This window comes from Pan troglodytes, chromosome 8 (genome assembly GCF_028858775.2).
Source record: "Pan troglodytes isolate AG18354 chromosome 8, NHGRI_mPanTro3-v2.0_pri, whole genome shotgun sequence".
Taxonomy (NCBI): Eukaryota; Metazoa; Chordata; class Mammalia; order Primates; family Hominidae; genus Pan; species Pan troglodytes.
In genome coordinates, this window is record NC_072406.2 from 31817356 (window position 1) to 31839686 (window position 22331).

Here is a 22331-nt window from a genome sequence, read left to right on the forward strand (position 1 = left end):
CTAGCTTCCGGCGATGGGTGGTCCTGGGATCCGGAGGGGAGGCGGGGTGGAGGCGGGGCTTGGGGCTGTGAGAGGCTGTGGTGGGTAGGTGGGTTCAGACCTAGGGGACTACGGGTCGGCGTTGGGCTCAGTGGGCTCGAAACAAAGGGTTGTCCGGTGGGGATTCGTCGCGGCGCCTTCTGAGTGGTCGGGTCGAGTCTTCTCGGCCTAGCAGTGCCCTCGCTGCGCGATCTCAGGCGGGTTCTCCTCGGCTCCGCGCAGCCCGCGCCGCGGTGGGGGACCCGGCGCAGCGGCACCTGCTGCCGAGGGACCCCGCGGCCCGCCCCGGTGCTCGTGATGGGGCTGATCTTCGCCAAACTGTGGAGCCTCTTCTGTAACCAAGGTGAGAAGGATGGAGCTGCGCGGCGGCTCGAATCCGAGGCAGAGGGTCCCGCCGCCGATGGGGACACCGGAGACAGGGGACAGAGCGTTCGGAGACGCGGAGGAGGAAGGGACTTAGGCCAGGGGGCGGGCAGAAACTCAGTGTTTTAGACCTGGAGGACGTACAGGAGAGACCTGACGTGTGGGAGAAACAGGGAGGCAGAAGAGAAGGTATTTGGCGTCCCAGAATCCAAACTGAGAATGTTTGGATATTGGCGAAGTAAAGCGGGATACAGCTAATGATGCCAGGAGGCGTATGGAGGGCCTTTCTCGTCTTTATTGAAGCGTGCTTGTGTCTATGTGTAGCCCCAGGATAAGTGTCCGCCCAGAAACCTAGAACTTTTTTTTTTTTTAAGTAATGTAGGTGCTTTGTTTTCCCGCCCTGCCGTTTGAGCCGTAAGCCAGTGCACTTTCACTCTGATTTCGCCTCCTTTTCTCTAGGACTTGGGAGTGAGTTGTCCTATTCAGATGCACGAGTTTTCCAGCATCTTCATTCTAAACTTTTTTTTTTAAAAAAGCATTTAGTTCAGAAACTAAATGCTTTTCGGTTTTGTATAAGACGTTACGTGTCCGTAATTAGTCTGTAACAGGTAATGAGACACCTGGAAGTGGCAGGTCCAAAGGGCCGAGAAGTTGCAAAACCTGTTCTGAATCAGAATGAGATGTGATGTCTTCTGAAGAGAGAAAACACCCAGACCAAAAAAGGGGCCGACGATAAGTTAAAGTTTGAGGCGTCCTTTGAACAGAATGGTTTCTTAGTAATTGAAACCAGTTTTGAAAATCAACTCGTTTCATTTTACATTTAAGAGCCGGGCATCATTAATAAGCCAGTTTTATTTCCTTTTATGTTGGTACCAATTTGTTACTGCTAATGTAGGTATCTAATGTTTTTCTGGATTTAAGAAGTTGTGGAGGTAATGGAATGGCTTTAGTTGACTTGTTCTGTAGATTGATAAGAACATTAGTCTTTTTCAAGGTTATAAATATAGATACAGGCACACACATGTGTATATATATGTATATGCCTGTATCCAGTAACCACAGATAATATTACTTATCAAATGATTTCAAAGTGAGCAGAGCTTCACACTTTGTGGGTATTATCCATACATTTAAAATATTATTTTTATTTATTTATTTTTTGAGGCAGAGTCTTTCTCTGTCGCCCAGGCTTCAGTGCAGTGGCGCAATCTCAGCTCACTGCAACCTCTGCATCCTGGGTTCAAGCGATTCTTGTTCCTCAGCCTCCCGAGTAACTGGTATTTACAGGCACCCGCCACCACGCCCGGCCTATTTTTGTATCTTTAGTAGAGACGGGGTTTCGCCATGTTGGCCAGGCTGGTCTCGACCTTCTGACTTCAGGTGATCTACCCACCTCGGCCTCCCAAAGTGTTGGAATTACAGGTGTGAGCCACCGCGCCCAGCCGTAAAACAGCATTTTAAGACATGCTTAAAGGTATAAAGATTAATACAAAAATCACCAGTTTTCTCTTTCCCCTGAGCTGGAGAATCGAAACGTTACCGAAGTAGTTGGTTTTCCCTTTATATCCTTTCCCGTTTTCCTTTCTCCCTTTTCTGTTACATGGCTGCTGTCTTGTCTTTTTTCGTTGGAGGTGTCCTTACTCAGACTAGAGGTAATAAAAGATGTAAGGGGAAAATGTAGATGGTGGTGAAAGACATCCAGTGGCTACTTTTATACTCGCATAATTGTTCAGGCCTCCTGAATCTCCATTTCTACTTAGAATTTTTCTCTTCCTCTAACTTTCCTGTTGGAAAATTTAGAACCAGTGATTATTCTGTTATTTTATTCTTATTCATTCATACAGCCATAGGCCAGTCTTCAGAGTTTAGCATAGGAGATACAAAATTAAAGAATAAAGATACCTTACTTCTTGGCAAAGTACTCAAACATCAATAAACGAGACAAACATGAAAAAAAATGCAGTGTGGTAAATTATTTAACAGATATGTGTAAAAATATAACGTTGGCTGCAGCACAAGGTATACTTGGACGTAATGTAATGATGAGTAGGAATTTGGGTGGCATGCTAGACAGACCGAATAGAAGGGACATGTTATTCTAGGCAGAAGAGCTAATATGCAAAAGGGAGAGGAATGAGCTAGTTTGGTACTTTTAGGGAAGCTGAAAATAGTTGAGCTTGGCTGTGTGTTAGTTTGCTTGCCAGGAGTGAAGAGGAGATGAGATTGGAAAGACAGCCAGGAGAACCTTATCACAGAGGGCCTCCGGTGTTGACTAAGACATTGAACTCTCTAGAGCAAGGAATGGGACTCATTGAAGGGTTTAATCCACAGATGTATCTTAGCCTATATTTTTGTTTTCTGCATCAACAAAATTAACTACCAATCTCAGCATTTTCCATTTTTGTAACTATATATATCTATTCCAGTGGAATTAGATATATTAGAATAACAGGCCCAAAGCGCCACCTCACACCAACTAAATTAGATTGGGGTGAAGAGGCCTGGGCATCAGTGCCAAGGTAAATCGAATGTGCAGCCAGTGTTAAGAACTACTGATCTTACTTTATGTGCTCCTTTCCCTTGTCTTTCTTCCAATATTTCCACATTCTCATCCTTTTTTTTCCTGTAGCATTTTAGAGTCTCATGCGTCTTATAAATTAGATACCTTTCTGTGAATAAGTACACTAAAGCATGTGTTGTCTAAGTAAAGCAATGTAAAAGTTAATTCCTGCAATTTTGTATTGTTTGAACTGGAAGCCTGTTTACTTCGACAGTTATTATTCAAGGAAATAATTTCGAATTCTGATTATCTCTGCAAACATTTTATATATCAATGTAGTTCTGTGAAATACATATGTGTTATGTGTGTTTGATAGCTCACCTCTAAAGTTTTGCATTGTTTTTTAAATTTCTTTTGAACTTTTGTAGGCATAGTCTTTTTCTCTCAGTGTTATGACTGTAGAAACCTGTCATCAGTTATTTCTTTTTTTGTTGTTTGTTTGGTTTTTTTTTTTTAATGAGATGGAGTCTCACTCTGTCGCCCAGGCTGGAGTGCAGTGGTGCGATCTCGGTCCACTGCAACCTCCATCTCCTGGGTTCAAGCAATTCTCCTGCCTCAGCCTCCTGAGTAGTTGGGATTACAGGCGCACACCACCACTCCAGCTAATTTTTGTATTTTTAGTAGAGATGGGGTTTCACCACGTTGGTCAGGCTGGTTTTGAACTCCTGACCTCAGGTAATCCGCCCGCCTTGGCCTCCCAAAGTGCTAGGATTACAGACGTGAACCACTATGCCTGGCCCAGTGATGTCTTTAAATTTTATTTATTATTGTTATTTTTTCTGTCACCCAGGCTGGAGTGTAGTCGTGTGATCTCAGCTCACTGCCACCTTTGCCTCCCAAGTTCAAGCAATTCTCCTGCCCCACCCTCTGGAGTAGATGGGATTACAAGCACCTGCCACCATGCCTGGCTAATTTTTGTATTTGTAGTAGAGACGGATTTTGCCATGTTGGCCAGGCTGGCCTCGAACTCCTCAGGTGATCTACTCGCCTCCCAAAGTGCTGGGATTACAGGCGTGAGCCACTGCACCTGGCCAGTTATTTCTAGTGTTACCCAGAATTAAGAACAAATGAAATACGGTTTTAATTGTAGTTCTTTTTCAGAACCATGTAACAGTAACATCTTAATTTCATAATTTAATCATTTCTTTCCAATCCATGAATTTCATGTTATCATTTTGAACACTGGTTGCCAATTGTGTATGATTATTGTCCTTTACTTCTGACTGCTCAGATCTCAGATCTTGTGGCTTACATTTCTCCCTTTAGCTTATTCTGCTCTTTTTTTTTTTTTTTTTTTTTTGAGATGGAGTCTCTCTCTGTCGCCCAGGCTGGAGTGCAGTGGCGTGATCTCAGCTCACTGCAAGCTCCGCCTCCCGGGTTCATGCCATTCTCCTGCCTCAGCCTCCCAAGTAGCTGGGACTACAGGTGTCTGCCACCACGCCTGGCTAATTTTCTGTGTTTTTAGTAGAGATGGGGTTTCACCATGTTAGCTAGGATGGTCTCGATCTCCTGACCTTGTGATCCTCCCACCTCGGCCTCCCAAAGTGCTGGGATTACAGGTGTGAGCTACTGCGCCCGGCCCCAGCTTATTCTGCTCTTAACTCTGGACTGTAAGCAGGTTTCAAACACACTAAACTTAAACTTATCATCTATCTGCATCCTGTCTTCCAGACCATTCTTTGTTTTTTTTTTGTTTGTTTGTTTTGTTTTGTTTGAGATGGAGTGTTGCTCTGTCACCAGGCTGGAGTGCAGTGGTGCAATCTCAGCTCACTGCCACCTCTGCCTCCCAGGTTCAAGTGATTCTCCTGCCTCAGCCTCCCAAGTAACTAGGACTATAGGCACCTGCCACCATGCCCTGCTAAGTTTTGTATTTTTAGTAGAGACGGAGTTTCACCAAATTGGCCAGGTTGGTCTTGAACTCCTGACCTTGTGGTCCGCCCACCTCAGCCTCCTGAAGTGCTGGGATTACAGGTGTGAGCCACCATGCCTGACCTGGCTAACTTTTTTCTTAAGAGATGGGATATTACTGTATTGCCCAGTTTGGTCTCAAACTCCTAGATTTAACTGATCACTTCTCCTTGGCCTCCCAAAGTGTTGGAATTACAGGTGTGAGTCACTGCACCTGGCCTAAAACATTCTGATTTACTGTAACTGATAGTAACAGTAGTGTCTTTTTTTTTTTTTTTTTTTTTTGAGATGGAGTCTCGCTCTGTTGCCCAGGCTGGAGTGCAGTGACCCGATCTCGGCTCACCACAAGCTCCGTCTTCCGGGTTCGTGCCATTCTTCTGCTTCAACCTCCCAAGTAGCTGGGACTACAGGCACCCGCCACCATGCCCGGCTAATATTTTTGTATTTTTTGTAGAGACGGGGTTTCACCGTGTTAGCCAGGATGGTCTTGATCTCCTGACCTCGTGATCCTCCCACCTTGGCCTCCCAAAGTGCTGAGATTACAGGCGTAAGGCACCACGCCTGGCCTAACAGTAGTGTCTTAACCTAACATTTCCTCATGTTAGGGACCTACCTTTCAAAATGGTGCATTATTGGTGAGTTTTACCATCACAGTCCTTCAGTATTATGTGAAGCATCATAGTGCAAAAGTGAAGCAAGGAGCAGGATTGTTTGCAAATGACCTGGGTCTTCATTTGAGTTGCTTCAAGAAGGAGCCATCTGGTACTGTCCTTCCATTCCTTTCTCCCAACAGGATTATCTGCCTTCAAGTTTTGCTTATCTTTAAACTAGTGGCTTCCTTCTCACCACTGCAGGCATGTTGTTTTCTGTAGATGCTTGGTAGGTGGAGCTTCTAGCTGTCACCAAAATTTAGAATGCTTAGTGCCAGGCAGTCTGTTTGTTCCTCACTGATAAAGGTTCTTGTACTTTAAGGGATAACAAACAGGGTAATACTTAAAGATTGGCCTCATTAGAGGACATGTAGCCAAGCTTGGTGGTGTGCACCTGTGGTCCCAGCTATTCAGGAGGTTCAGGTAGGAGGATCACTTGAGCCTGGGAGGTCGAGGCTGCAGTGATCATGCCCCTGCACTCCAGCCTGGGCAACAAAGCAAGACCCTGTCTCAAATAAATAAATAAGGAGAATTATAGTGAGTTATACTAAGCAGGCAAGTTTTGTTTTGTTTTACAAAGCAGCTTCTACCATAGTGAAAATAGCCCTTCCAGAGGACCATGTCTGTTTATCCTGCACTGTAATAGGCTGTATCTAGAGTGTGTAGGTCATTGGAAGACCTGCACATCTCAAGAACTTAAATTTTCTTGGTCCCTCTTTTTTTGGCTGATGAAGTTTAGAACTTTAGAGTAGGAATATGAGCTGATAGTTGATTATATGACCAGAATGTTGACATTCACCAGAGGTCATCAAGAAGAGCGGGATTCGATATGAGATGTGCCCAATCGTTGCCTAGAAATCAACTGTGTTGTGATTCTGTGGAAACTTCCCTACTTACCCTGTTGATGTTAACTTGTAACTTTTTAAGCATTCTTCTGCCTTGGAGAAGGGGATCTTTAGTATACTTGGCATAAGTGAAAATCTAGGAAAGATGGTATCTGGGTTGTTTTCTGTATTCAAAGGACATTGCAGAATATATACCACTTAACAGAATAATTAGATGAGCTTTAGCAACTACTTATTAAAAGAGGTGAATATTTAGTGCATGGCACCCAAAGGAGGAAAGAACTGAAGAGATTTTCATTGTACAAAGAGCAGAAACAGAATGTTAAACAATGAGTAATTGTGTAAAAACTTGAGAGTATATGTTTGTCTTTGTGACACATGAAACGTTTCAATTTTAAGCTTACATGGGATTTTTAAGTGAGAGGAAGAAACAGATCCTGGTATACATAGGTGGGGAAACTTACAGATATGAAAACATTTTGATAAAAAGCTAACTTGATTGGTACAGAGCTAAAAAGGTGTGTAAAACAGGCTTTTTAAAAAACTTACATTTAGGTTATAATTTTTGCCTAGATTAATATTTGGGTCTCCTCTCCCCTAGATGCAATATAAGTGACCAACTTTGCTGGTGTTTCCTGCCTACCCATTTCCCACATTCTTTTACAAGAGAACTAGACAGAGAATCAATGATAATTGATTTTGTTACTTAACCTAGGTAGCCTTAACATCGTAACATTTCTTTCTGCATTTTAACAGTCTAGTGATAGATATTCAGTGAATGATTCTCATTAATGAGCTAACTAATAATCATTGTTGAAAGCATGTAATTGCAGTAATGCAGTAGTGTTAAATGTTTATGATTTGCTTTCTTTTTGTAGAACACAAAGTAATTATAGTGGGACTGGATAATGCAGGGAAAACCACCATTCTTTACCAATTGTAAGTATGGGTGTTTATTAAACAGTTTTCACTAGTTATTGAAACTAATGTGTTTACAATTAATAAGAGATGCATTATAATAATGACGGAAAAACTTAAATATATGTTTTTTGTTTTTTTTTAATTTTACCGAACACAATCTATAGAAAAGTGAGTGAAATAAACATTTGCTAAACCCTTCACAAACACTTACTGTTTTCTGCCCTCGAAAGAAAGAAATTAATATTAAATAAATAAAGCTCATATTAAAAGTGCTGGGGTGAGGTGATAAAGTGGATTTCACTTAGTTCTTACCCCACTTGGGTTTATGTGAATAAATTGATAGCTCTAGGAAGCCATTGCTACCCTCCTGACTAATAGCTTTGGAATTTTTTAACATAGCCAGACTTGTCAAGTCAAAAGAAATGTGATCACTCCTGAAAATATTGCTGTAGTAGCTTGCAAGAGGGAGAGTCTTGAGACTTTCAGAGAAATCTATTAATACCTTAGGAAATTTTCACAGCTCATCATTCCACTTGTCAGAGTACCTTCCATTATCCTTTCAATGCCAATGAAATTATAGTATTAAGCAGTAGAAGTGGATCTACCAGGCACTTTAACAAAATAGTTCTACAGTTCTTTGCCCCATTGTGTGGCTCTTACCTCTTCCCACTCATGTTGCATTAGAAGACAGCCATCAGCTCACGAGAAGTACTTCATTAGCCAGTGATTAACGCATTTTTCAACTACTTTGCTAAAAAGCTACTGACTTAAAGTTTGTTGTTTCAGAGTTGAATAACTACTTGTTTCTCTTGAAAACATTTTCATTCATTGGTGATTATGTGTTTAAATATGAATTAGCTTTTAAACATCACATATAAACATTTCAGAAACCTGTCATCTTTGTTGAAATAATTTTACACATGGCTTCAAAAATATACATAAAACCCAAGAGAATTGCAAGCCTCCTCCAACACAGTACTGACATGTTACTGGCAAGGGCATATTTGTTGAATTAATTGATTAATGTAGCTTTACCAATGATTATGATAATACGAGGGGTATGAGCATCAGTATTCTAAATATATATATATATATATACACACACACACACAAACACACACACACACATATTTGAGACAGAGTTTTGCTCTATTTCTAAGGGTGGAGTGCAATGGCGTGATCTCCACCTCCCAGGTTCAGGCGGTTCTCCTGCCTCAGCTTCCAGAGTAGCTGGGATTACAAGCGCCCACCACCACGCCCTGCAAATTTTTGTATTTTTAGTAGAGACGAGGCTTCACCATGTTGGTCAGGATGGTCTCAAGTTCTTGACCTCAGGTGATCCACCCAAAGTGCTAGAATTATAGGTGTGAGCCACCACACCTGGCCTTCTAAATATATCTATAGTTAATTTAAATTTTTACTTGCCCATGGTCATCTTTTTAGGACTACTTTAGATTAATATGCCTGAATTAGTTTTTGTGACTAAGTCTCAATTTAGACAGTCTTCAAAATTATAGATAGCCTGCTATCCAATATTTGCTATTTTGCAATCACCTAGAAACTTGCTTTTCAGGATGGGATGGGACATTGGGTCTTATCTAACTGATAACAGGGCATGGTGGTATTGGAATTTTTGGCCACAGAAATGCAAATTCACACCACACTGTTTCCTTTCTTTTCCATCAAGCTTGCAATTCCTTCCGTTAAAAAAAAAACAAACAAGAAACAAGTCTTTCTTCTGGAGTTGTTGTCTAGATATTGATTTGCACAAGTGTTCTCCAGGTTTATAATTTTCATGCTAATGATCATCATCATTGGTGCAGAAGGTTGATTGATCTTAAAAATACAGAGATAAAAGTTGCTTCAGATTCTCAAGATTTACAAGAGCTTTTATGGTGTCTGTTTTTCAACAGCTTAATGAATGAAGTGGTTCATACTTCTCCAACCATAGGAAGCAATGTTGAAGAAATAGTTGTGAAGAACACTCATTTTCTTATGTGGGATATTGGTGGTCAGGAGTCTCTGCGATCATCCTGGAACACATATTACTCAAATACAGAGGTATGCTAAGATGAATTTTGAATTTTAATCCACAGGTCCCGAGAGTAAACATAGAAAGTAATTAGGCTGCACCTGGGCGTATTGACAGTTGCCTTTTTTTTTTTTTTTTTTTTTTTTTTTTGAGACGGAGTCTTGCTCTGTTGCCAGGCTAGAGTGCAGTGGCGTGATCTTGGCTCGCTGCAAGCTCCGCCTGCTGAGTTCAAGCCATTCTCCTGCCTCAGCCTCCCAAATAGCAGGAATTACGGGCGTGTGCCACCACACCCGGCTAATTTTTGTATGTTTAGTAGAGACCGGGGTTTCACCATATTGATCAGGCTGGTCTTGAATTCGGGACCTCATGATCCACCCTCCTTGGCCTCCCAAAGTGCTGGGATTACAGGCTTGAGCCACCGTGGCCGGCCTTTTAATAAGATCCTTTTTTGTAGGGAATTTGGGTTTCCTTTTTTTAAAAAATAAATAAATAAAAATTTCATAAATGAGACTTAAGAATTTGGGTTTTCGAATAAAAGAAAAGGCAAGTAGAAAGATTGTTTGGAGCTATTATTACTTGAGTGCTTACTGTTTGGCCAGGTTCTCTCCATTCATCTTCACAAGATTTTCATGTCTCCAGGGTTGGAGAGATCTGACACGTGGAGAAATTATGTAGGTTTCCCCAAGATCTCACAACTTTCTAAGAGACCCTGACCGGTGGAGGAATAAAATATTTTATTAATTTAAAAATTTTTTATAACATGAACATTCAAAATGTTGGTAGATTTTTTTTTAATTAGAAAAAAGTAGATTTGCAAATCATCTCTCAAAGTTCTCTGCCACTTATGAGTTCAGAGCTAACTTGGGGAACAAACCTGGATATATTCATGTTCTATTTCTGCTTTTATTTCTTATTAGAGGCAGATTTTTTTAAAAGCCATTCAATGTAGTTTAGAGAGATTTATCCTTGAGAGTATGATTTCACAATTGCATCCATTTAATTGTTCTTTGCAAAGAAGTACACCTAACCAATTATTTTTTCTAAAATGAAACCTTTTAAAAATTGGAGTTGGGCCAGGCACGGTGGCTCACGCCTGTAATCCCAGCACTTTGGGAGGCCGAGGCGGGTGGATCATGAGGTCAGGAGATTGAGGCCATCCTGGCTAACACAGGTGAAACCCCGTCTCTACTAAAAATACAAAAAATTAGCCGGGCGTGGTGGGGCAGACTTGTAGTCCTCAGCTACTCAGGGGCTGAGGCAGGAGAATCGCTTGAACCCCGGAGGCAGAGTTTGCAGTGAGCCGAGGTGGCACCACTGCACTCCAGCCTGGGTGACAAAACGAGACTCTTATCTCAAAAAAAAAAAAAAAAAAAAAAAAAAAAAAATTGGAGTTGGAAGGGAAGAGGTAGAAAATGATATAATATGAAGAATTTTTGGTGAACAAAGTTGCCTCTTTAAATAAAAAACATGTATCGTTCTAGATTTATATTATAATAGCATGTGTGTATGTGTGTATATTATATTCCAATGCAACGTGTAAGTAAACAAAGATGGCGTATCATAGATAATCAGAACTTGTGGTAGCACTGAATTATTTTATTGGGTATGCAGAAGCTGTAAGCAAATAGTATAGTTAAAGGGTAGCTTATACATTTATACAGTAAAATAATGTTCTGAAACTAGAATAAGTTAGAAAGTAAGGGAAGGGCCAGGCGCAGTGGCTCACTTCTGTAATCCCAGCACTTTGGTAGGCCGAGGTGGGCAGATTGCTTGAGGCCAGGAGTTCAAGACCAGCATGGCCAACATGGCAAAACCCCATCTCTACTAAAAATACAAAAATTAGCCAGGCATGGTGGCATGTGCCTGTAGTCCCAGCTACTCCAGAGGCTGAGGCATGAGAATCGCTTGAACCTGGGAGGCGGAGGTGGCAGTGAGCTGAGATAGCACCACTGCACTCCAGCCTGGGTGGCAGAGTCTCGCTCTCTCTCAAAAAAAAAGAAAAGTAAGGGACAAATGACATTGTAGCATATGATTAATTTAAACATCAGAGCTGTTAGTAGTTTAAAGCTCACAGTTAACTCCAGCTGTGAAAAGGGCAGTTATCATTGATGAATAGGTCAAAGTTGATTCTAGTGAATCCATATGTACTTAAAGTATGTCGAAAGGGTAGTTCTTGAAATGACTGAAACTCTGGAGGACTTAGCATAGGTCCAGAAAGAGATATCCATTACTGATGCCATTTGCATGAAATGTTCTTTTAATAAATGATCTCTACAAGAATATCAAAATTACTACAAAGAACAGTGGCCCCTGTCACTTTGCATTTTGAAAATTCTTCACGTGGAAGAGTCCCCCAAAAGCTGTAGTATGTCCATTATAATACAAGAAGTTACAGGTATTAAGTAATTATTGACACCTTCCTCTCGTGAACTCACAGTTGTTTCCCCATATTCTGTTGATTCCTCCTTTGCCACGTGACATTCTTTCCATTTATTCCCTTCTAAGCCCAACTCAGTTTATATTCAAATTAGTTGTCTGTTTCCCTAATTTTATTTATTTTTGTTTTTTATTTATTTATTTTTTTTGAGATGGAGTCTCACTCTGTCACCCAGGCTGGAGAGCAGTGCAGCCTCCACCTCCCAGGTTCAAAGGATTCTCCTCCCTCAGCTTCCGAAGTAGCAGGGACTATGGTACACACCACCACACCTGGCTGATTTTTGTGTTTTTAATAGAGACAGGGTTTCACCATGTTGGCCAGGTTGGTCTTGAACTGTCCTCAAGTGATATGCCCACCTCGGCCTACCAAAGTGCTGGGATTACAGGTGTGAGCCACTGCACCTAGCCTGTTTCCCTAATTTTAAAGTCATCTCTGTAATCTAATTCCACTTTTCATGTCTCAGTTTATTTTGCATCTATCTCCTGCTGTAATAACGTCATTTCCTCTCATTTCTTAACTTTTTATTCTGTATACAGTGTTCAGCTTAAGGGCGCTTTTTCGCTGTATCATCTCCTCCATCTCCTCCTCCTCCTCCCCCTCACCCACCCCCCACATTTTTTAAAAAATGAGTTAGGGCCTCTCTGTCACCCAGGCTGGAGTGTAGTTGCATGATTCTCAGTACAGCCTCAACTTCCTAGGCTCAAAGCAGTCCTCCCACCTTAGCCTCCCAAGTAGGTGGGACTATGTGCATGGCTAATTTTTATTTTTTGTAGAGAGACAGGTTCTCACTATGTTGCCCAAGCTGGTCTCAAACTCCTGGGCTCAAGCAGTCATCCCACCTCACCTCCCAGAGTGCTGGGATTACATGTGTGTGAGCCACAATGCCTGGCCTATATCTTCTTATTTTTTAATATGCAAACTCCCTTTTTTCATGTATAGCTTTACCAACAGATTTCTCCTCTTTTTTCTGGCATCTTGCCTTTATTTAATTTCACCTGAATCTCCAGTATATAATGCCTAAGTATATATGTTTCAATCTTGAGCATTTATGGTGGATACTGTTTTATAAAATTGTCTTATTTTTAAAATGCATTTATCTTTTTCTTTCAAACTAGCTTTTCTTTCTAAGAGTTAGGAGATTGTGGTATACACAAGTAAGCACTTATTGACTGTTTAGATGAATGATAATGGAGTACTTTGAAGTTTTAGTGAAAAATATTATTGAAATTAGTGTAAGTTTCTTTTCAAAAATTGCTTTTTACTACCAGCATTTGAAAACAAATCATAATATTATGTATTCGGGCATCACTTAAAATAAAACAAGTGGGGCACAGTTTTTATTTGTTGAAGCTATGAGTTATTTTCTTACTGTTAACATTTGGATTTTACTGCTTGATGTGGTTCAGTATTATAAAAGCTGTTTATGGTGAAAAAGCAGTAGATGTTTTATAGTAATGATGATGCCATGTAGAGAAAGTACTTAGATTACTTGAGTAGTTTTATAGAAAACTTTTCAGCATCCCATTCAATTTTCTGTCTTTCCTTTTAATTTTCTTCTAGTTCATCATTCTTGTTGTTGATAGCATTGACAGGGAACGACTAGCTATTACAAAAGAAGAATTATACAGAATGTTGGCTCATGAGGTAAATTTTTAAAGTAAATCTTTAAAAAACAGTGTAGTAAAGTATCTGTACGTTGCCTTTGCTTTTTTGCAAAGATTAATGTGATATGATGTTGGCTATTTTATGATTAACACAACTTTACGTACTAAATTGATGAAAGTCTTGAGGTAAAAAAAAATGTTCATTACTTTTTCAAACTTAAAAAACCCTAACACATTAATTTGTAGATTACTACTGTTACTGTAAAAATTTTTCAAAGCTAAGGTTACTTAAGCATGCCTTTAAAAGTCTGATAAATTGAGATGAGCAAAAGGAAAACTTAAGGGTCTTTTCCCCAAAAGTTTCAATAACTGAAAGTTTTTTTTTGTTTTTTGTTTTTGTTTTTGTTTTTTTTGAGATGGAGTCTTGCTCTATTGCCCAGGCTGGAGTACAGTGGCGCGATCTTGGCTCACTGCAACCTCCGCCTCCTGGGTTCAAGCAGTTCTCCGCCTCAGCCTCCCGAGTAGCTGGGATTACAGGCACCCGCCACCACGCCTGGTTAATTTTTGTATTTTTAGTAGAGACAGGGTTTCACCATCTTCGCAAGCCTGGCCTTGAATTCCTGACGTCGTGATCCGCCTGCCTCAGCCTCCCAAAGTGCTGAGATTACAGGTGTGAGCCACTGTGCCTGGCCTGTATTCCATGTTTTTCAAACTTACACTATATAATATATATCTTTCTGAATCTTGCTCTTTTTGTACAACATTGTGACTTATCCATGATAATATATTCTGATTATCCATCTTAATATGTACTGCTTTCGTTCATTCCTTTTAACAACTATATAGTTTTCCACAGTATGAGTATATCACAATCTATTCTTCTAATGTTTTCATAGTATAAACAATGCTGAAATGAATATTAACCAATGACCTTATGTTATACAAAGACTAGTAAGTAATAAGTATTGCCCAGCTCCCACCACCAGTACTCTACTTTTAAGTTTTGGATAAACTCTAGTATTTGGCAACAGACTACCATATTTGCCTATTAGAATATTACTTATGTATTTTTGAGTCAGTATTTAAAATTCAGGTGTATTTTTTTTTCAGTTTGACCAGTTCGACTCAAAAATAAAAAATAATTATTTAATATTAATCTGTTGGAATGAATAATGAAATTACGGGTATTTGAGATTATTTTTATGTTAAATACTAGTGCCCGATTATGTTAAAGTAGAAGCACTTCATTATAACTGTTCAGCTGGGTAAATTTAAATTGTGGTATTTCACATATTAGAAATATTTTGTCTTGATTGCAGGATTTACGGAAGGCTGCAGTCCTTATCTTTGCAAATAAACAGGATATGAAAGGGTGTATGACAGCAGCTGAAATCTCGAAATACCTCACCCTTAGTTCAATTAAGGATCATCCATGGCACATTCAATCCTGCTGTGCTCTCACAGGAGAAGGGTAAGTTCATCCGTCTGAGGGGAGGTATGACTTCTTTCAAATTTCTTCCAACTTTTTAGGCCAACTTGTTTTCTTCATGGGTCCTGTTCCTTTTCTGTTTGTTTGTTCTTAATTAAAGGTGACTTTTATAATGTGTCTCAGGCTTACAACCTAGAAATAATTCTAGTAAAATCACTGGCAACTTAAAAACTTTTAATGTAAATATAATGTTTTACCAAAAAGCAATAAACTATTGAATTAAGTTTTCATAATCCAGATTTTTTTCTTTGTTGCCTTTATCATATACTGAGAAAAAAACTGTAATGTCACCTTTCTTTTAAAAAGGAAGCTTGAAAGAAATTTCACATTTTCTGCAAGGACTTAAACCTGAGCTCTCAGCTTTCTGCAAGAGTACATCTTCTTTATTATTAGGAGGTCTTTTGGGAGGCATATTTCCAGACAATAAACAGTTGAGACAAATGCCACATGGTCTATTCTTCCATCTCTAACAATTTGAATGTGGGTATTAGGCCAAGAAGAACCGAATGTTATTTAAGTATTACCCTGTTTATATCAGAGAACTTATCCTCAAATCAACCTCACCTTCTTAGTTTTTCTCTTAGTATTTATCAGAAATAGCTTGCAGTAATAGCTGTGTGTAGGCCTTTTTGACTCATACTTTTAAGACTGAGTCTAAGTATTCCATTCTTTAGAATTGAGGAGGATAAGGTGAAGTTGCTGTTGACTTTCTCCAGTTGTTAAGTTTCAGTTAATTTTAAAAGGCGGGGAGTATTTGCACTCTTCATGGCAAAACTGGCAAAGTTGTATCTTCAAGATGAGACTGAAGCAATTTCCCACAAACTGATTAAGAATATTTAAGAGAACATTCCATTTAAAAATTTCACTTATTATAGTGTGACTTGAATGTTGACACTGATGTATATAAATAATGATTGTGCTACCAGCCTTTGGTTAAGACCTAAAAATAATAAGTATGCTTTCAGTTTTTAAGTATAAAGTTTTTAATTAAAAATACTTCTATCTTTTGTTTAGGTTATGCCAAGGTCTAGAGTGGATGACCTCCCGGATTGGTGTGAGATAACTTTTTTGCTTGAAAGAGACTGCTCTATTTATTCTGTGACATGAACATTTTTTCCTAGTACCTTTGGCTGCTAAGGCAGCAGCATGTTTAATTTATAACAACACAAACCTCTGAGAGCAACACTTGAATCAAGTGCAGCTGAACTGGAACATAAAAGATTTTTTCTTAATTTTTTTTTTTTAACACACTAATCTTCAGTTGGATGAACATAATGTATAACTATGTTTTCAGCAACAATTCTTCTGTTTATTCTAATTATTCAGTGACTGCCTTGTAAGAAATGTTTGTCATATGCGTGATGTCTTCTGAAATATTCTTATAACCTTAATGACCAATTGCTTTCAATTCTTGACCACCACTCCCTCCCAACCAGAGAATTACTGGTTTGATAGAGTAGTCTTGGAAACCAGCAGGTACTGCCTGCAAACTTCTCCAGCACTAAATATTTGTTCCCTCTATAAACCATTCATCTTTCGGACAGAACTTACTGTAAAGAAAGAAATCTGCCTAGAGGATATATGTAAGGAAGATTCCACATCATGAGTACTTGCCTTTTAACTTTCCCCCACATTACTGTTGAGTCATGGAATAATGTTTAAGTTGTTATTTGCATGGAAATTAGGTAGGCTGTTTATTTATCTAAAGGAATCAAGTCCACTCTTCTGCCTGCAACATTTGGTCAAAAACTAACCAAGGTAAAATATTTATTTGAAAGCCCAACTTTGATGTTAAATATTCTTGAATAAATCTGATATTTTAAGAATATCACATTATTCAATGCATATAAAACTATCAGAAGTTAGTAAATCATACCAGCACTAAAAATAAGACAATTGGAATATATTTTAGCATCAGTTTACAAACAACTTTATTATCAACAGAAATTTTAGCTCTTTTCTTTGCAAGATATATCACAGCTGCTTTGGGCAGTAGCTGAAGCCGAAGTATGAACAGTCCATTTTGTTTCTTAAAATTTGAAGTCGTGTCTGTCATAGCATTTTTACTACCAGCAGTATGTTACTTAAAAAACTACATGGCTTTCCTTGAATTTATTTGACGGTATTATGTAATAGACTTGAAACAATTGCCATCTTTGTAGTTATGCCTTGGGTTCTAAAATGTTATAGGAAACTGCTGAATTGAATCCTAGCTTTTAGAATATTAATATGAGACTCAAAGTTAATATTCTTAACAAGTTAAAATTAAAAAAGTCATAATCTATCAAAAGTTTATTTATTGGATGGCATTAAAACATTTTTGAGGCAGTTGTCTAATATGAACAATAATCTAAACAATATATTCCTTAAATTAAGAGGAAAGACGTGTCGTATTTCGATCCTGTTTATTCAAATGTGTGATTTTGCTGAAATGAAAGGGATAAAATGAATACTTACAGAATAATACTTCATTTTTGCAGTACTTCTTAATTTTGATAAAAAAGATACAAAGTTCATAATATCAAAATATGTGTTCAAAATTGGTATTTTAATTTTAATATTTTTGTAAGTTGATTTAAATTTTGTTCTTTTTTCAGGTGTGCTTGGTTTATTATATTTAGTCAAGTTAGTTTAATCGAATGTGGTAACATTTTTCTGATTTATCTTTAGTTGTAGCACACCCTTGAACTGAACAGTGGCCAAAGGAAAGCTTTCTGGGCTTTGGAAAGTAGTTGTTTAACTTTGTTTTAAGCCGTTTTCTTAGTGATTCTGTATCAAGTAGAGGATAAGTGTAGTTTAACTTAGTTTTTAATATAACCCATAATCAAGAACATGAGCGAAAAGCAGACATAAATCAATATGGATGGTTTGTGGTGTGTGTGGGATGTGGGGGAATTAAGAAAATGCCATTTACCTAAGCACAGTTTGCCTGAATTTCTGATTGGTTGTGTTGTTTACTGTAAGTACTGAGGATAGTTTCCCTAAGTCTGTCCTGGGAAAAAGCATACTTAGTACTCCTGTATTTGTTCTTATGAAATGACTATCTGCCTTCTTGTATCTAGTAAGGTTGGCTGGCTCAATTTTCCTCTGTCAAATTATATGGTTATTTTTTATATTACCACATCAGCATTATATTAAAAGTGTTTTTAATAGTTGATTGTATTTTGCCAACTACTAGTATAGACTCAAATTTGCTATTTAATTTTTAAAATACAATTTATTTTGTAAATCCTTTAAAAAATATTTGGTTAGTTTTGGATTAGAAATGATTTATGTTAGCCATGTGTTGAAGATGAAATTGGCATCAGTGTAGTCGGTGCTGATTGGGAAAAGTTCATGATTAGGAAATTCATGTAAGACTTTTTAAGAGTATTTTTTAGGTTTTCACTCAATCTTTCCTGTTACAGTAACGTGAAAACTGATTATTCTTTACTCCAAGAGAATGTTTTAACCCAAGCAAGTATCTAATACTAGAGCATTGGTTCTGACATTCATTGTAAATCAGTGAACTGTAAGATACTGTCTAAAAAATGTACATTTGTAATTAGTGCCTTTATTCATATTTTGAAATAAGTTCTTAGTTTTATATTATACCTGTTCTTTAGAAGTCATGTTAGCAGCTAATTATTTCAATGATGAAGTAATTTGTGTTTTATATCCCCCTTCACCTCCATGTATTGGTTAGCACAGTTTATAGTAAGTGAAAAGCAAGGGACCCACCTACATTACCTTCAGGAGACTGTTCTACCTTTTAATTTGAAAACAAGGAAATTAAATTTTAACAGAAATCTTTTAAGTGTGTTATAACCAAAGTGTTCAATTATCCTTGCAAGTTCAAATACAGCATTTTTCTTAATTTTGAGCATGTCATGTCCTTCATCTTTAAACCCATCATTCTTATTGAAGCCCATTTGAGAACTCTTAAAATTAATAGAACCTTTTATAAGGGAATATATGGAATATTTTTTATTGTTAATGTAACTTAATTCCTTAAAACCTGGAATATTAATATATATAATCTATTAAAAGCTGAAGATTAAATATGTAATTTTTGCTTTTAGTTTCTTGTGTTAGTATGCTTAAAGGTATCAATACTTTTATTCTATATTCATTAGAAGAAAGGTAATAAATTTAAGTTTCATTGCTGAAAAATTTTAAATGAGTGCCACCCCATAGCCATAGTCATTTTGATTAAGCATAATTTAACTTTCATTATAGCATAAAGAGAAAATAATTATTTTAGTATGGAAACAGTGATAGGCAGTGCTGTAAACAATATTCTCTGAAAAGTTGTGGGGGTCACAAAGAAAATTTTAAAGAATATAGAAGCTTTTTAAAAAAATCTTTTTAGTGTAGTTTCTTAGAACAAATTGTAAACATAATCATTCTGAATAATCAATTTTTATTTAGTCCTTAACTATGTAAAACCATATCAGCAGAAAAATGTGCTGGTGTCGTGTCTAAAGATGGATACATTTCTTTGGAATTTATCTTTGGAGACCAACTTTATGAGGCAGACTTTTTGTCTATGGCTTTGGAACCAAAAAAACTTCACTCTAATTCAGTCCTAAAGGCTATTTTACATTTTGCCGGGGTAAAGTGACTTCAAGATACAGCATGGTGTCTTGTATCTAGTAGAATATTGTGCTAGCCATCTAAAAAAGTGGATTTGAGCCTTAATGTGGCCGTTTCTCAATTGTCTAGTTGACCTTAGACAATTAGTGTCCATGGCTTTCCTTTTGTTTTTCCCATACTGAGGAACTTAAACTACAGCTCTAAAATGTCTTTTGGTTTTAAAATTCTGAATGCTTATATACTACTATTAAAAATTAAAAATCCCTCAAATAGTAGGGAAATACAAGTAATATGAAATTAAATATATTTTTATCCATTATTTGATTCCCACCTATTATTTTATTTAGAATACGAATACAACCAAGTATAGGGAAAAAAGTATCAGTAACTGCTATTCAACTTAAATTCAGCGAATTAATAGCTGAATAGAAATAGCTAATGACAATGCAAAAGAGAAAACAAGCCATATTGCTAAGAAAAGGATAGTAAGCTGCTTAGAAAGAACCAGCCTGTGTTGGAAATAATTCTCTTCTAGATAATTTACTTTATTTTCTTGGCTTGTACTAATTGAATGGAAGTGGTTAATTTGTTCAGAGTTTATTGCCTTTTGATGCCACCCCAGTCTATAGTTCTGTGTGACTTTCCATATTGAAAGAGTAGGGTCAGTAGCCAGGTTGTCAGTCTTTTACAAATGTCTACATAAATGTCTACATAAATCTGAAAGTGGTTTATATTCAAGGTTAGTTTTTCAGTAGCGTCTCCTCCTTATTCATTCACTTTTACTGTGAAGACTGAAATCCAAAAGCCAGGTTCCCCAAAAAAGTATTTTTAAAAAATTTTAGGGGACCAAAATAAATAGAGGAAGACCAATATAAAAAAATATGTTCAACTATTCTATTTTAAATTTAAAGCAGAAAAAAAAATTGTGCCCCTCAGACCTAAAGGCAGCTTTAAATGTATATAGTTTGGTGAAACATTTGGGAAATATTAATTTGGAGGTTTAGAAGCATACTGAAAAACAAATTCAAAGCACTTGAAAGTAAAGACAATACCATGAGGTCGAAAAAGCTTCAAAAGGATATTAGGTAAGAGAAAATGTGAATGAAAGCAGTGAATTTCTGCCTCTCCTCGTATTTAGAGTACTTAAAATTACTAAAAAATACAGTCTTTTTACCATAGAGCTAGATGGCCTGTATTATTCTTAATGTGGCCAAAGGAGTGAAGACTGATTAGGATTTTAGAATTTGGAACTGTAGTCACATAAAGGCATCTTTTGCATTTCTTAAACCAGTAATCTACATTTTCTCCTGGAAATGGAGAAATATGAAATGTGCTGTGCATAGCTTTTGGAATAGAAAACAAAGTTTTAAAAAAATGGATATGTTTTCTTGCACAACTTGTAAAATTTTAATTAAAAAATTACCTCATTTTTCAATCCATAAGGTGCTTTGCTCAAGTTTGTGGGATGTTTGTACCATCCCATAAAAACCCCCTTCACCCAAACTGTATTTGAAATATGCAAAATTCATAACTAAGGGATAGCATTCCTTGGAGACTTTGTTTTGTTTTACTCTTGTTTACCAGCTGGGCCAACATGGTAGATATATCAGATTCACATATGGTTTCATTAAAGCACATAGGAAAGTGCTCAGTCAATATTTAATTAGTTTAATTAGATAAGGGAAAGGAGAAATCCTAAATTTGATGGATTCTTTTATACTGTGAATATATTTCCATCAGTGTTGGTAAGATATCAAATGACTATCAGTTGATCCCAGTCATCAGTGACTTATTTGCATATTTAAGCCCTATTCACAAGAGACCATAATCATTTTAATCTTATATTTTCCCTCAGGAAATTTAGGGACTCTGAAGCCCCTATTTTATTCTCTTGGAGTAAACTGTTGAGTGTAGTTACAAAAACTTTTATTTATGACTTAAAAAAAGTTTAGCTGCTATTTCATTGAAAGTGTAAAATAAAACGGTCATGATTTTTTTCAATTACAGAATAGTTACAAATTTTACCATGTTCATCTATTCCACAGAGCATGTTAAAAACAACAACAAAAACATAACAGCAATTACAACCTTGGTGTTGGGTTTATTCTAATCAGAGTGAATGATTATAATCACACTTTGCTATTTTAACATAAATTGGTGCTTTAGAGCATTAAAGAGGAAGCAGCAGGCCCTGTACTCAGTATTTATTATTTCTTGCCTCAGAATGCAAAACAACCTTAAAGTGTCTATATTCATATATATGTGCATTTCTTAAGATTTAAATACAAACTGTTGTTACTCCTTAAGCTTCAGGCTTTCTGCGAAAGCTCTAAGAATATCTTAATTACTATGCTTGGTCAACTGGAAGATGGTATTAATAAGGTCAGAATTAGGAATTGGATTGCTCTGTGGGTCCTCCGGTATTGTGCAGAGGAAAGAAAAATGTCTTTCACACCACAAACTGTGTGTCTGAACCCCAGCCAAACAAATGTGTTCCATTGGTCCAATATATAAGCATTAACAACAACAACAAAAAATTTAAAACAAGTAAATTAATGCATTCACATGATCACTTCTTGAAAATGGTTCAAAGCATGTTTTCCTGATGGTGGGATTGTTTAAATGACCTGTTTTAAAGTTTTTAATACTTTATTACTGTTATGAAGTGCTTCTTTTATATGTTAAGTTTAGGTTGCCAGTACTCATAATTTTTATTTCTGCAATTATGTTATAATGAGTTGTTTGCATGCCTACTTAACCCAAGTAAAACGATGCTGTTTGCTCTGGAATGTTCATCTTTTAGACAGGTTTTGGCTCATTTCCAATCATGGTGCAATATAGTGTAACATTCATTTGTTTTCATTCAACAGTTTTATTTTTGTCATAATAAATAATTACTTTTCCAATA

The 22331-nt window shown here is 37.3% G+C and overlaps 1 protein-coding gene across 3 annotated transcripts; it reads left to right on the forward strand.

Moving 5' to 3' along the window:
- The first annotated feature begins 8 nt into the window (after window positions 1–8).
- ARL5B (ADP ribosylation factor like GTPase 5B) lies at window positions 9–22331 on the forward strand. 3 transcript variants are annotated; one of them, XM_001154062.7, is made up of 6 exons: window positions 9–382; window positions 7244–7304; window positions 9200–9347; window positions 13316–13399; window positions 14679–14830; window positions 15863–22331. In XM_001154062.7, exons 1-6 carry the CDS (start codon window positions 337–339, stop codon window positions 15909–15911), a joined length of 540 nt encoding a protein of 179 aa, XP_001154062.1. In that variant the 5' UTR covers window positions 9–336; the 3' UTR covers window positions 15912–22331. The 3 variants fall into 3 exon arrangements, with proteins under 3 accessions (XP_001154062.1, XP_009456311.1, XP_009456312.1); XM_009458036.5 differs by lacking the exon at window positions 13316–13399 and having other exon boundaries at window positions 45–382; XM_009458037.5 differs by lacking the exon at window positions 7244–7304 and having other exon boundaries at window positions 49–382.

What these genes read in the sequence shown, in the direction of transcription:
- ARL5B (XM_001154062.7), top strand. Translation starts at nt 337, where the DNA reads ATGGGGCTGATCTTCGCCAAACTGTGGAGCCTCTTCTGTAACCAAG. An exon ending in GAGCCTCTTCTGTAACCAAG is followed by an intron (nt 383 to 7,243) that starts GTGAGAAGGATG and finishes TTCTTTTTGTAG; the next exon opens with AACACAAAGTAATTATAGTG. An exon ending in ACAGAATGTTGGCTCATGAG is followed by an intron (nt 13,400 to 14,678) that starts GTAAATTTTTAA and finishes TCTTGATTGCAG; the next exon opens with GATTTACGGAAGGCTGCAGT.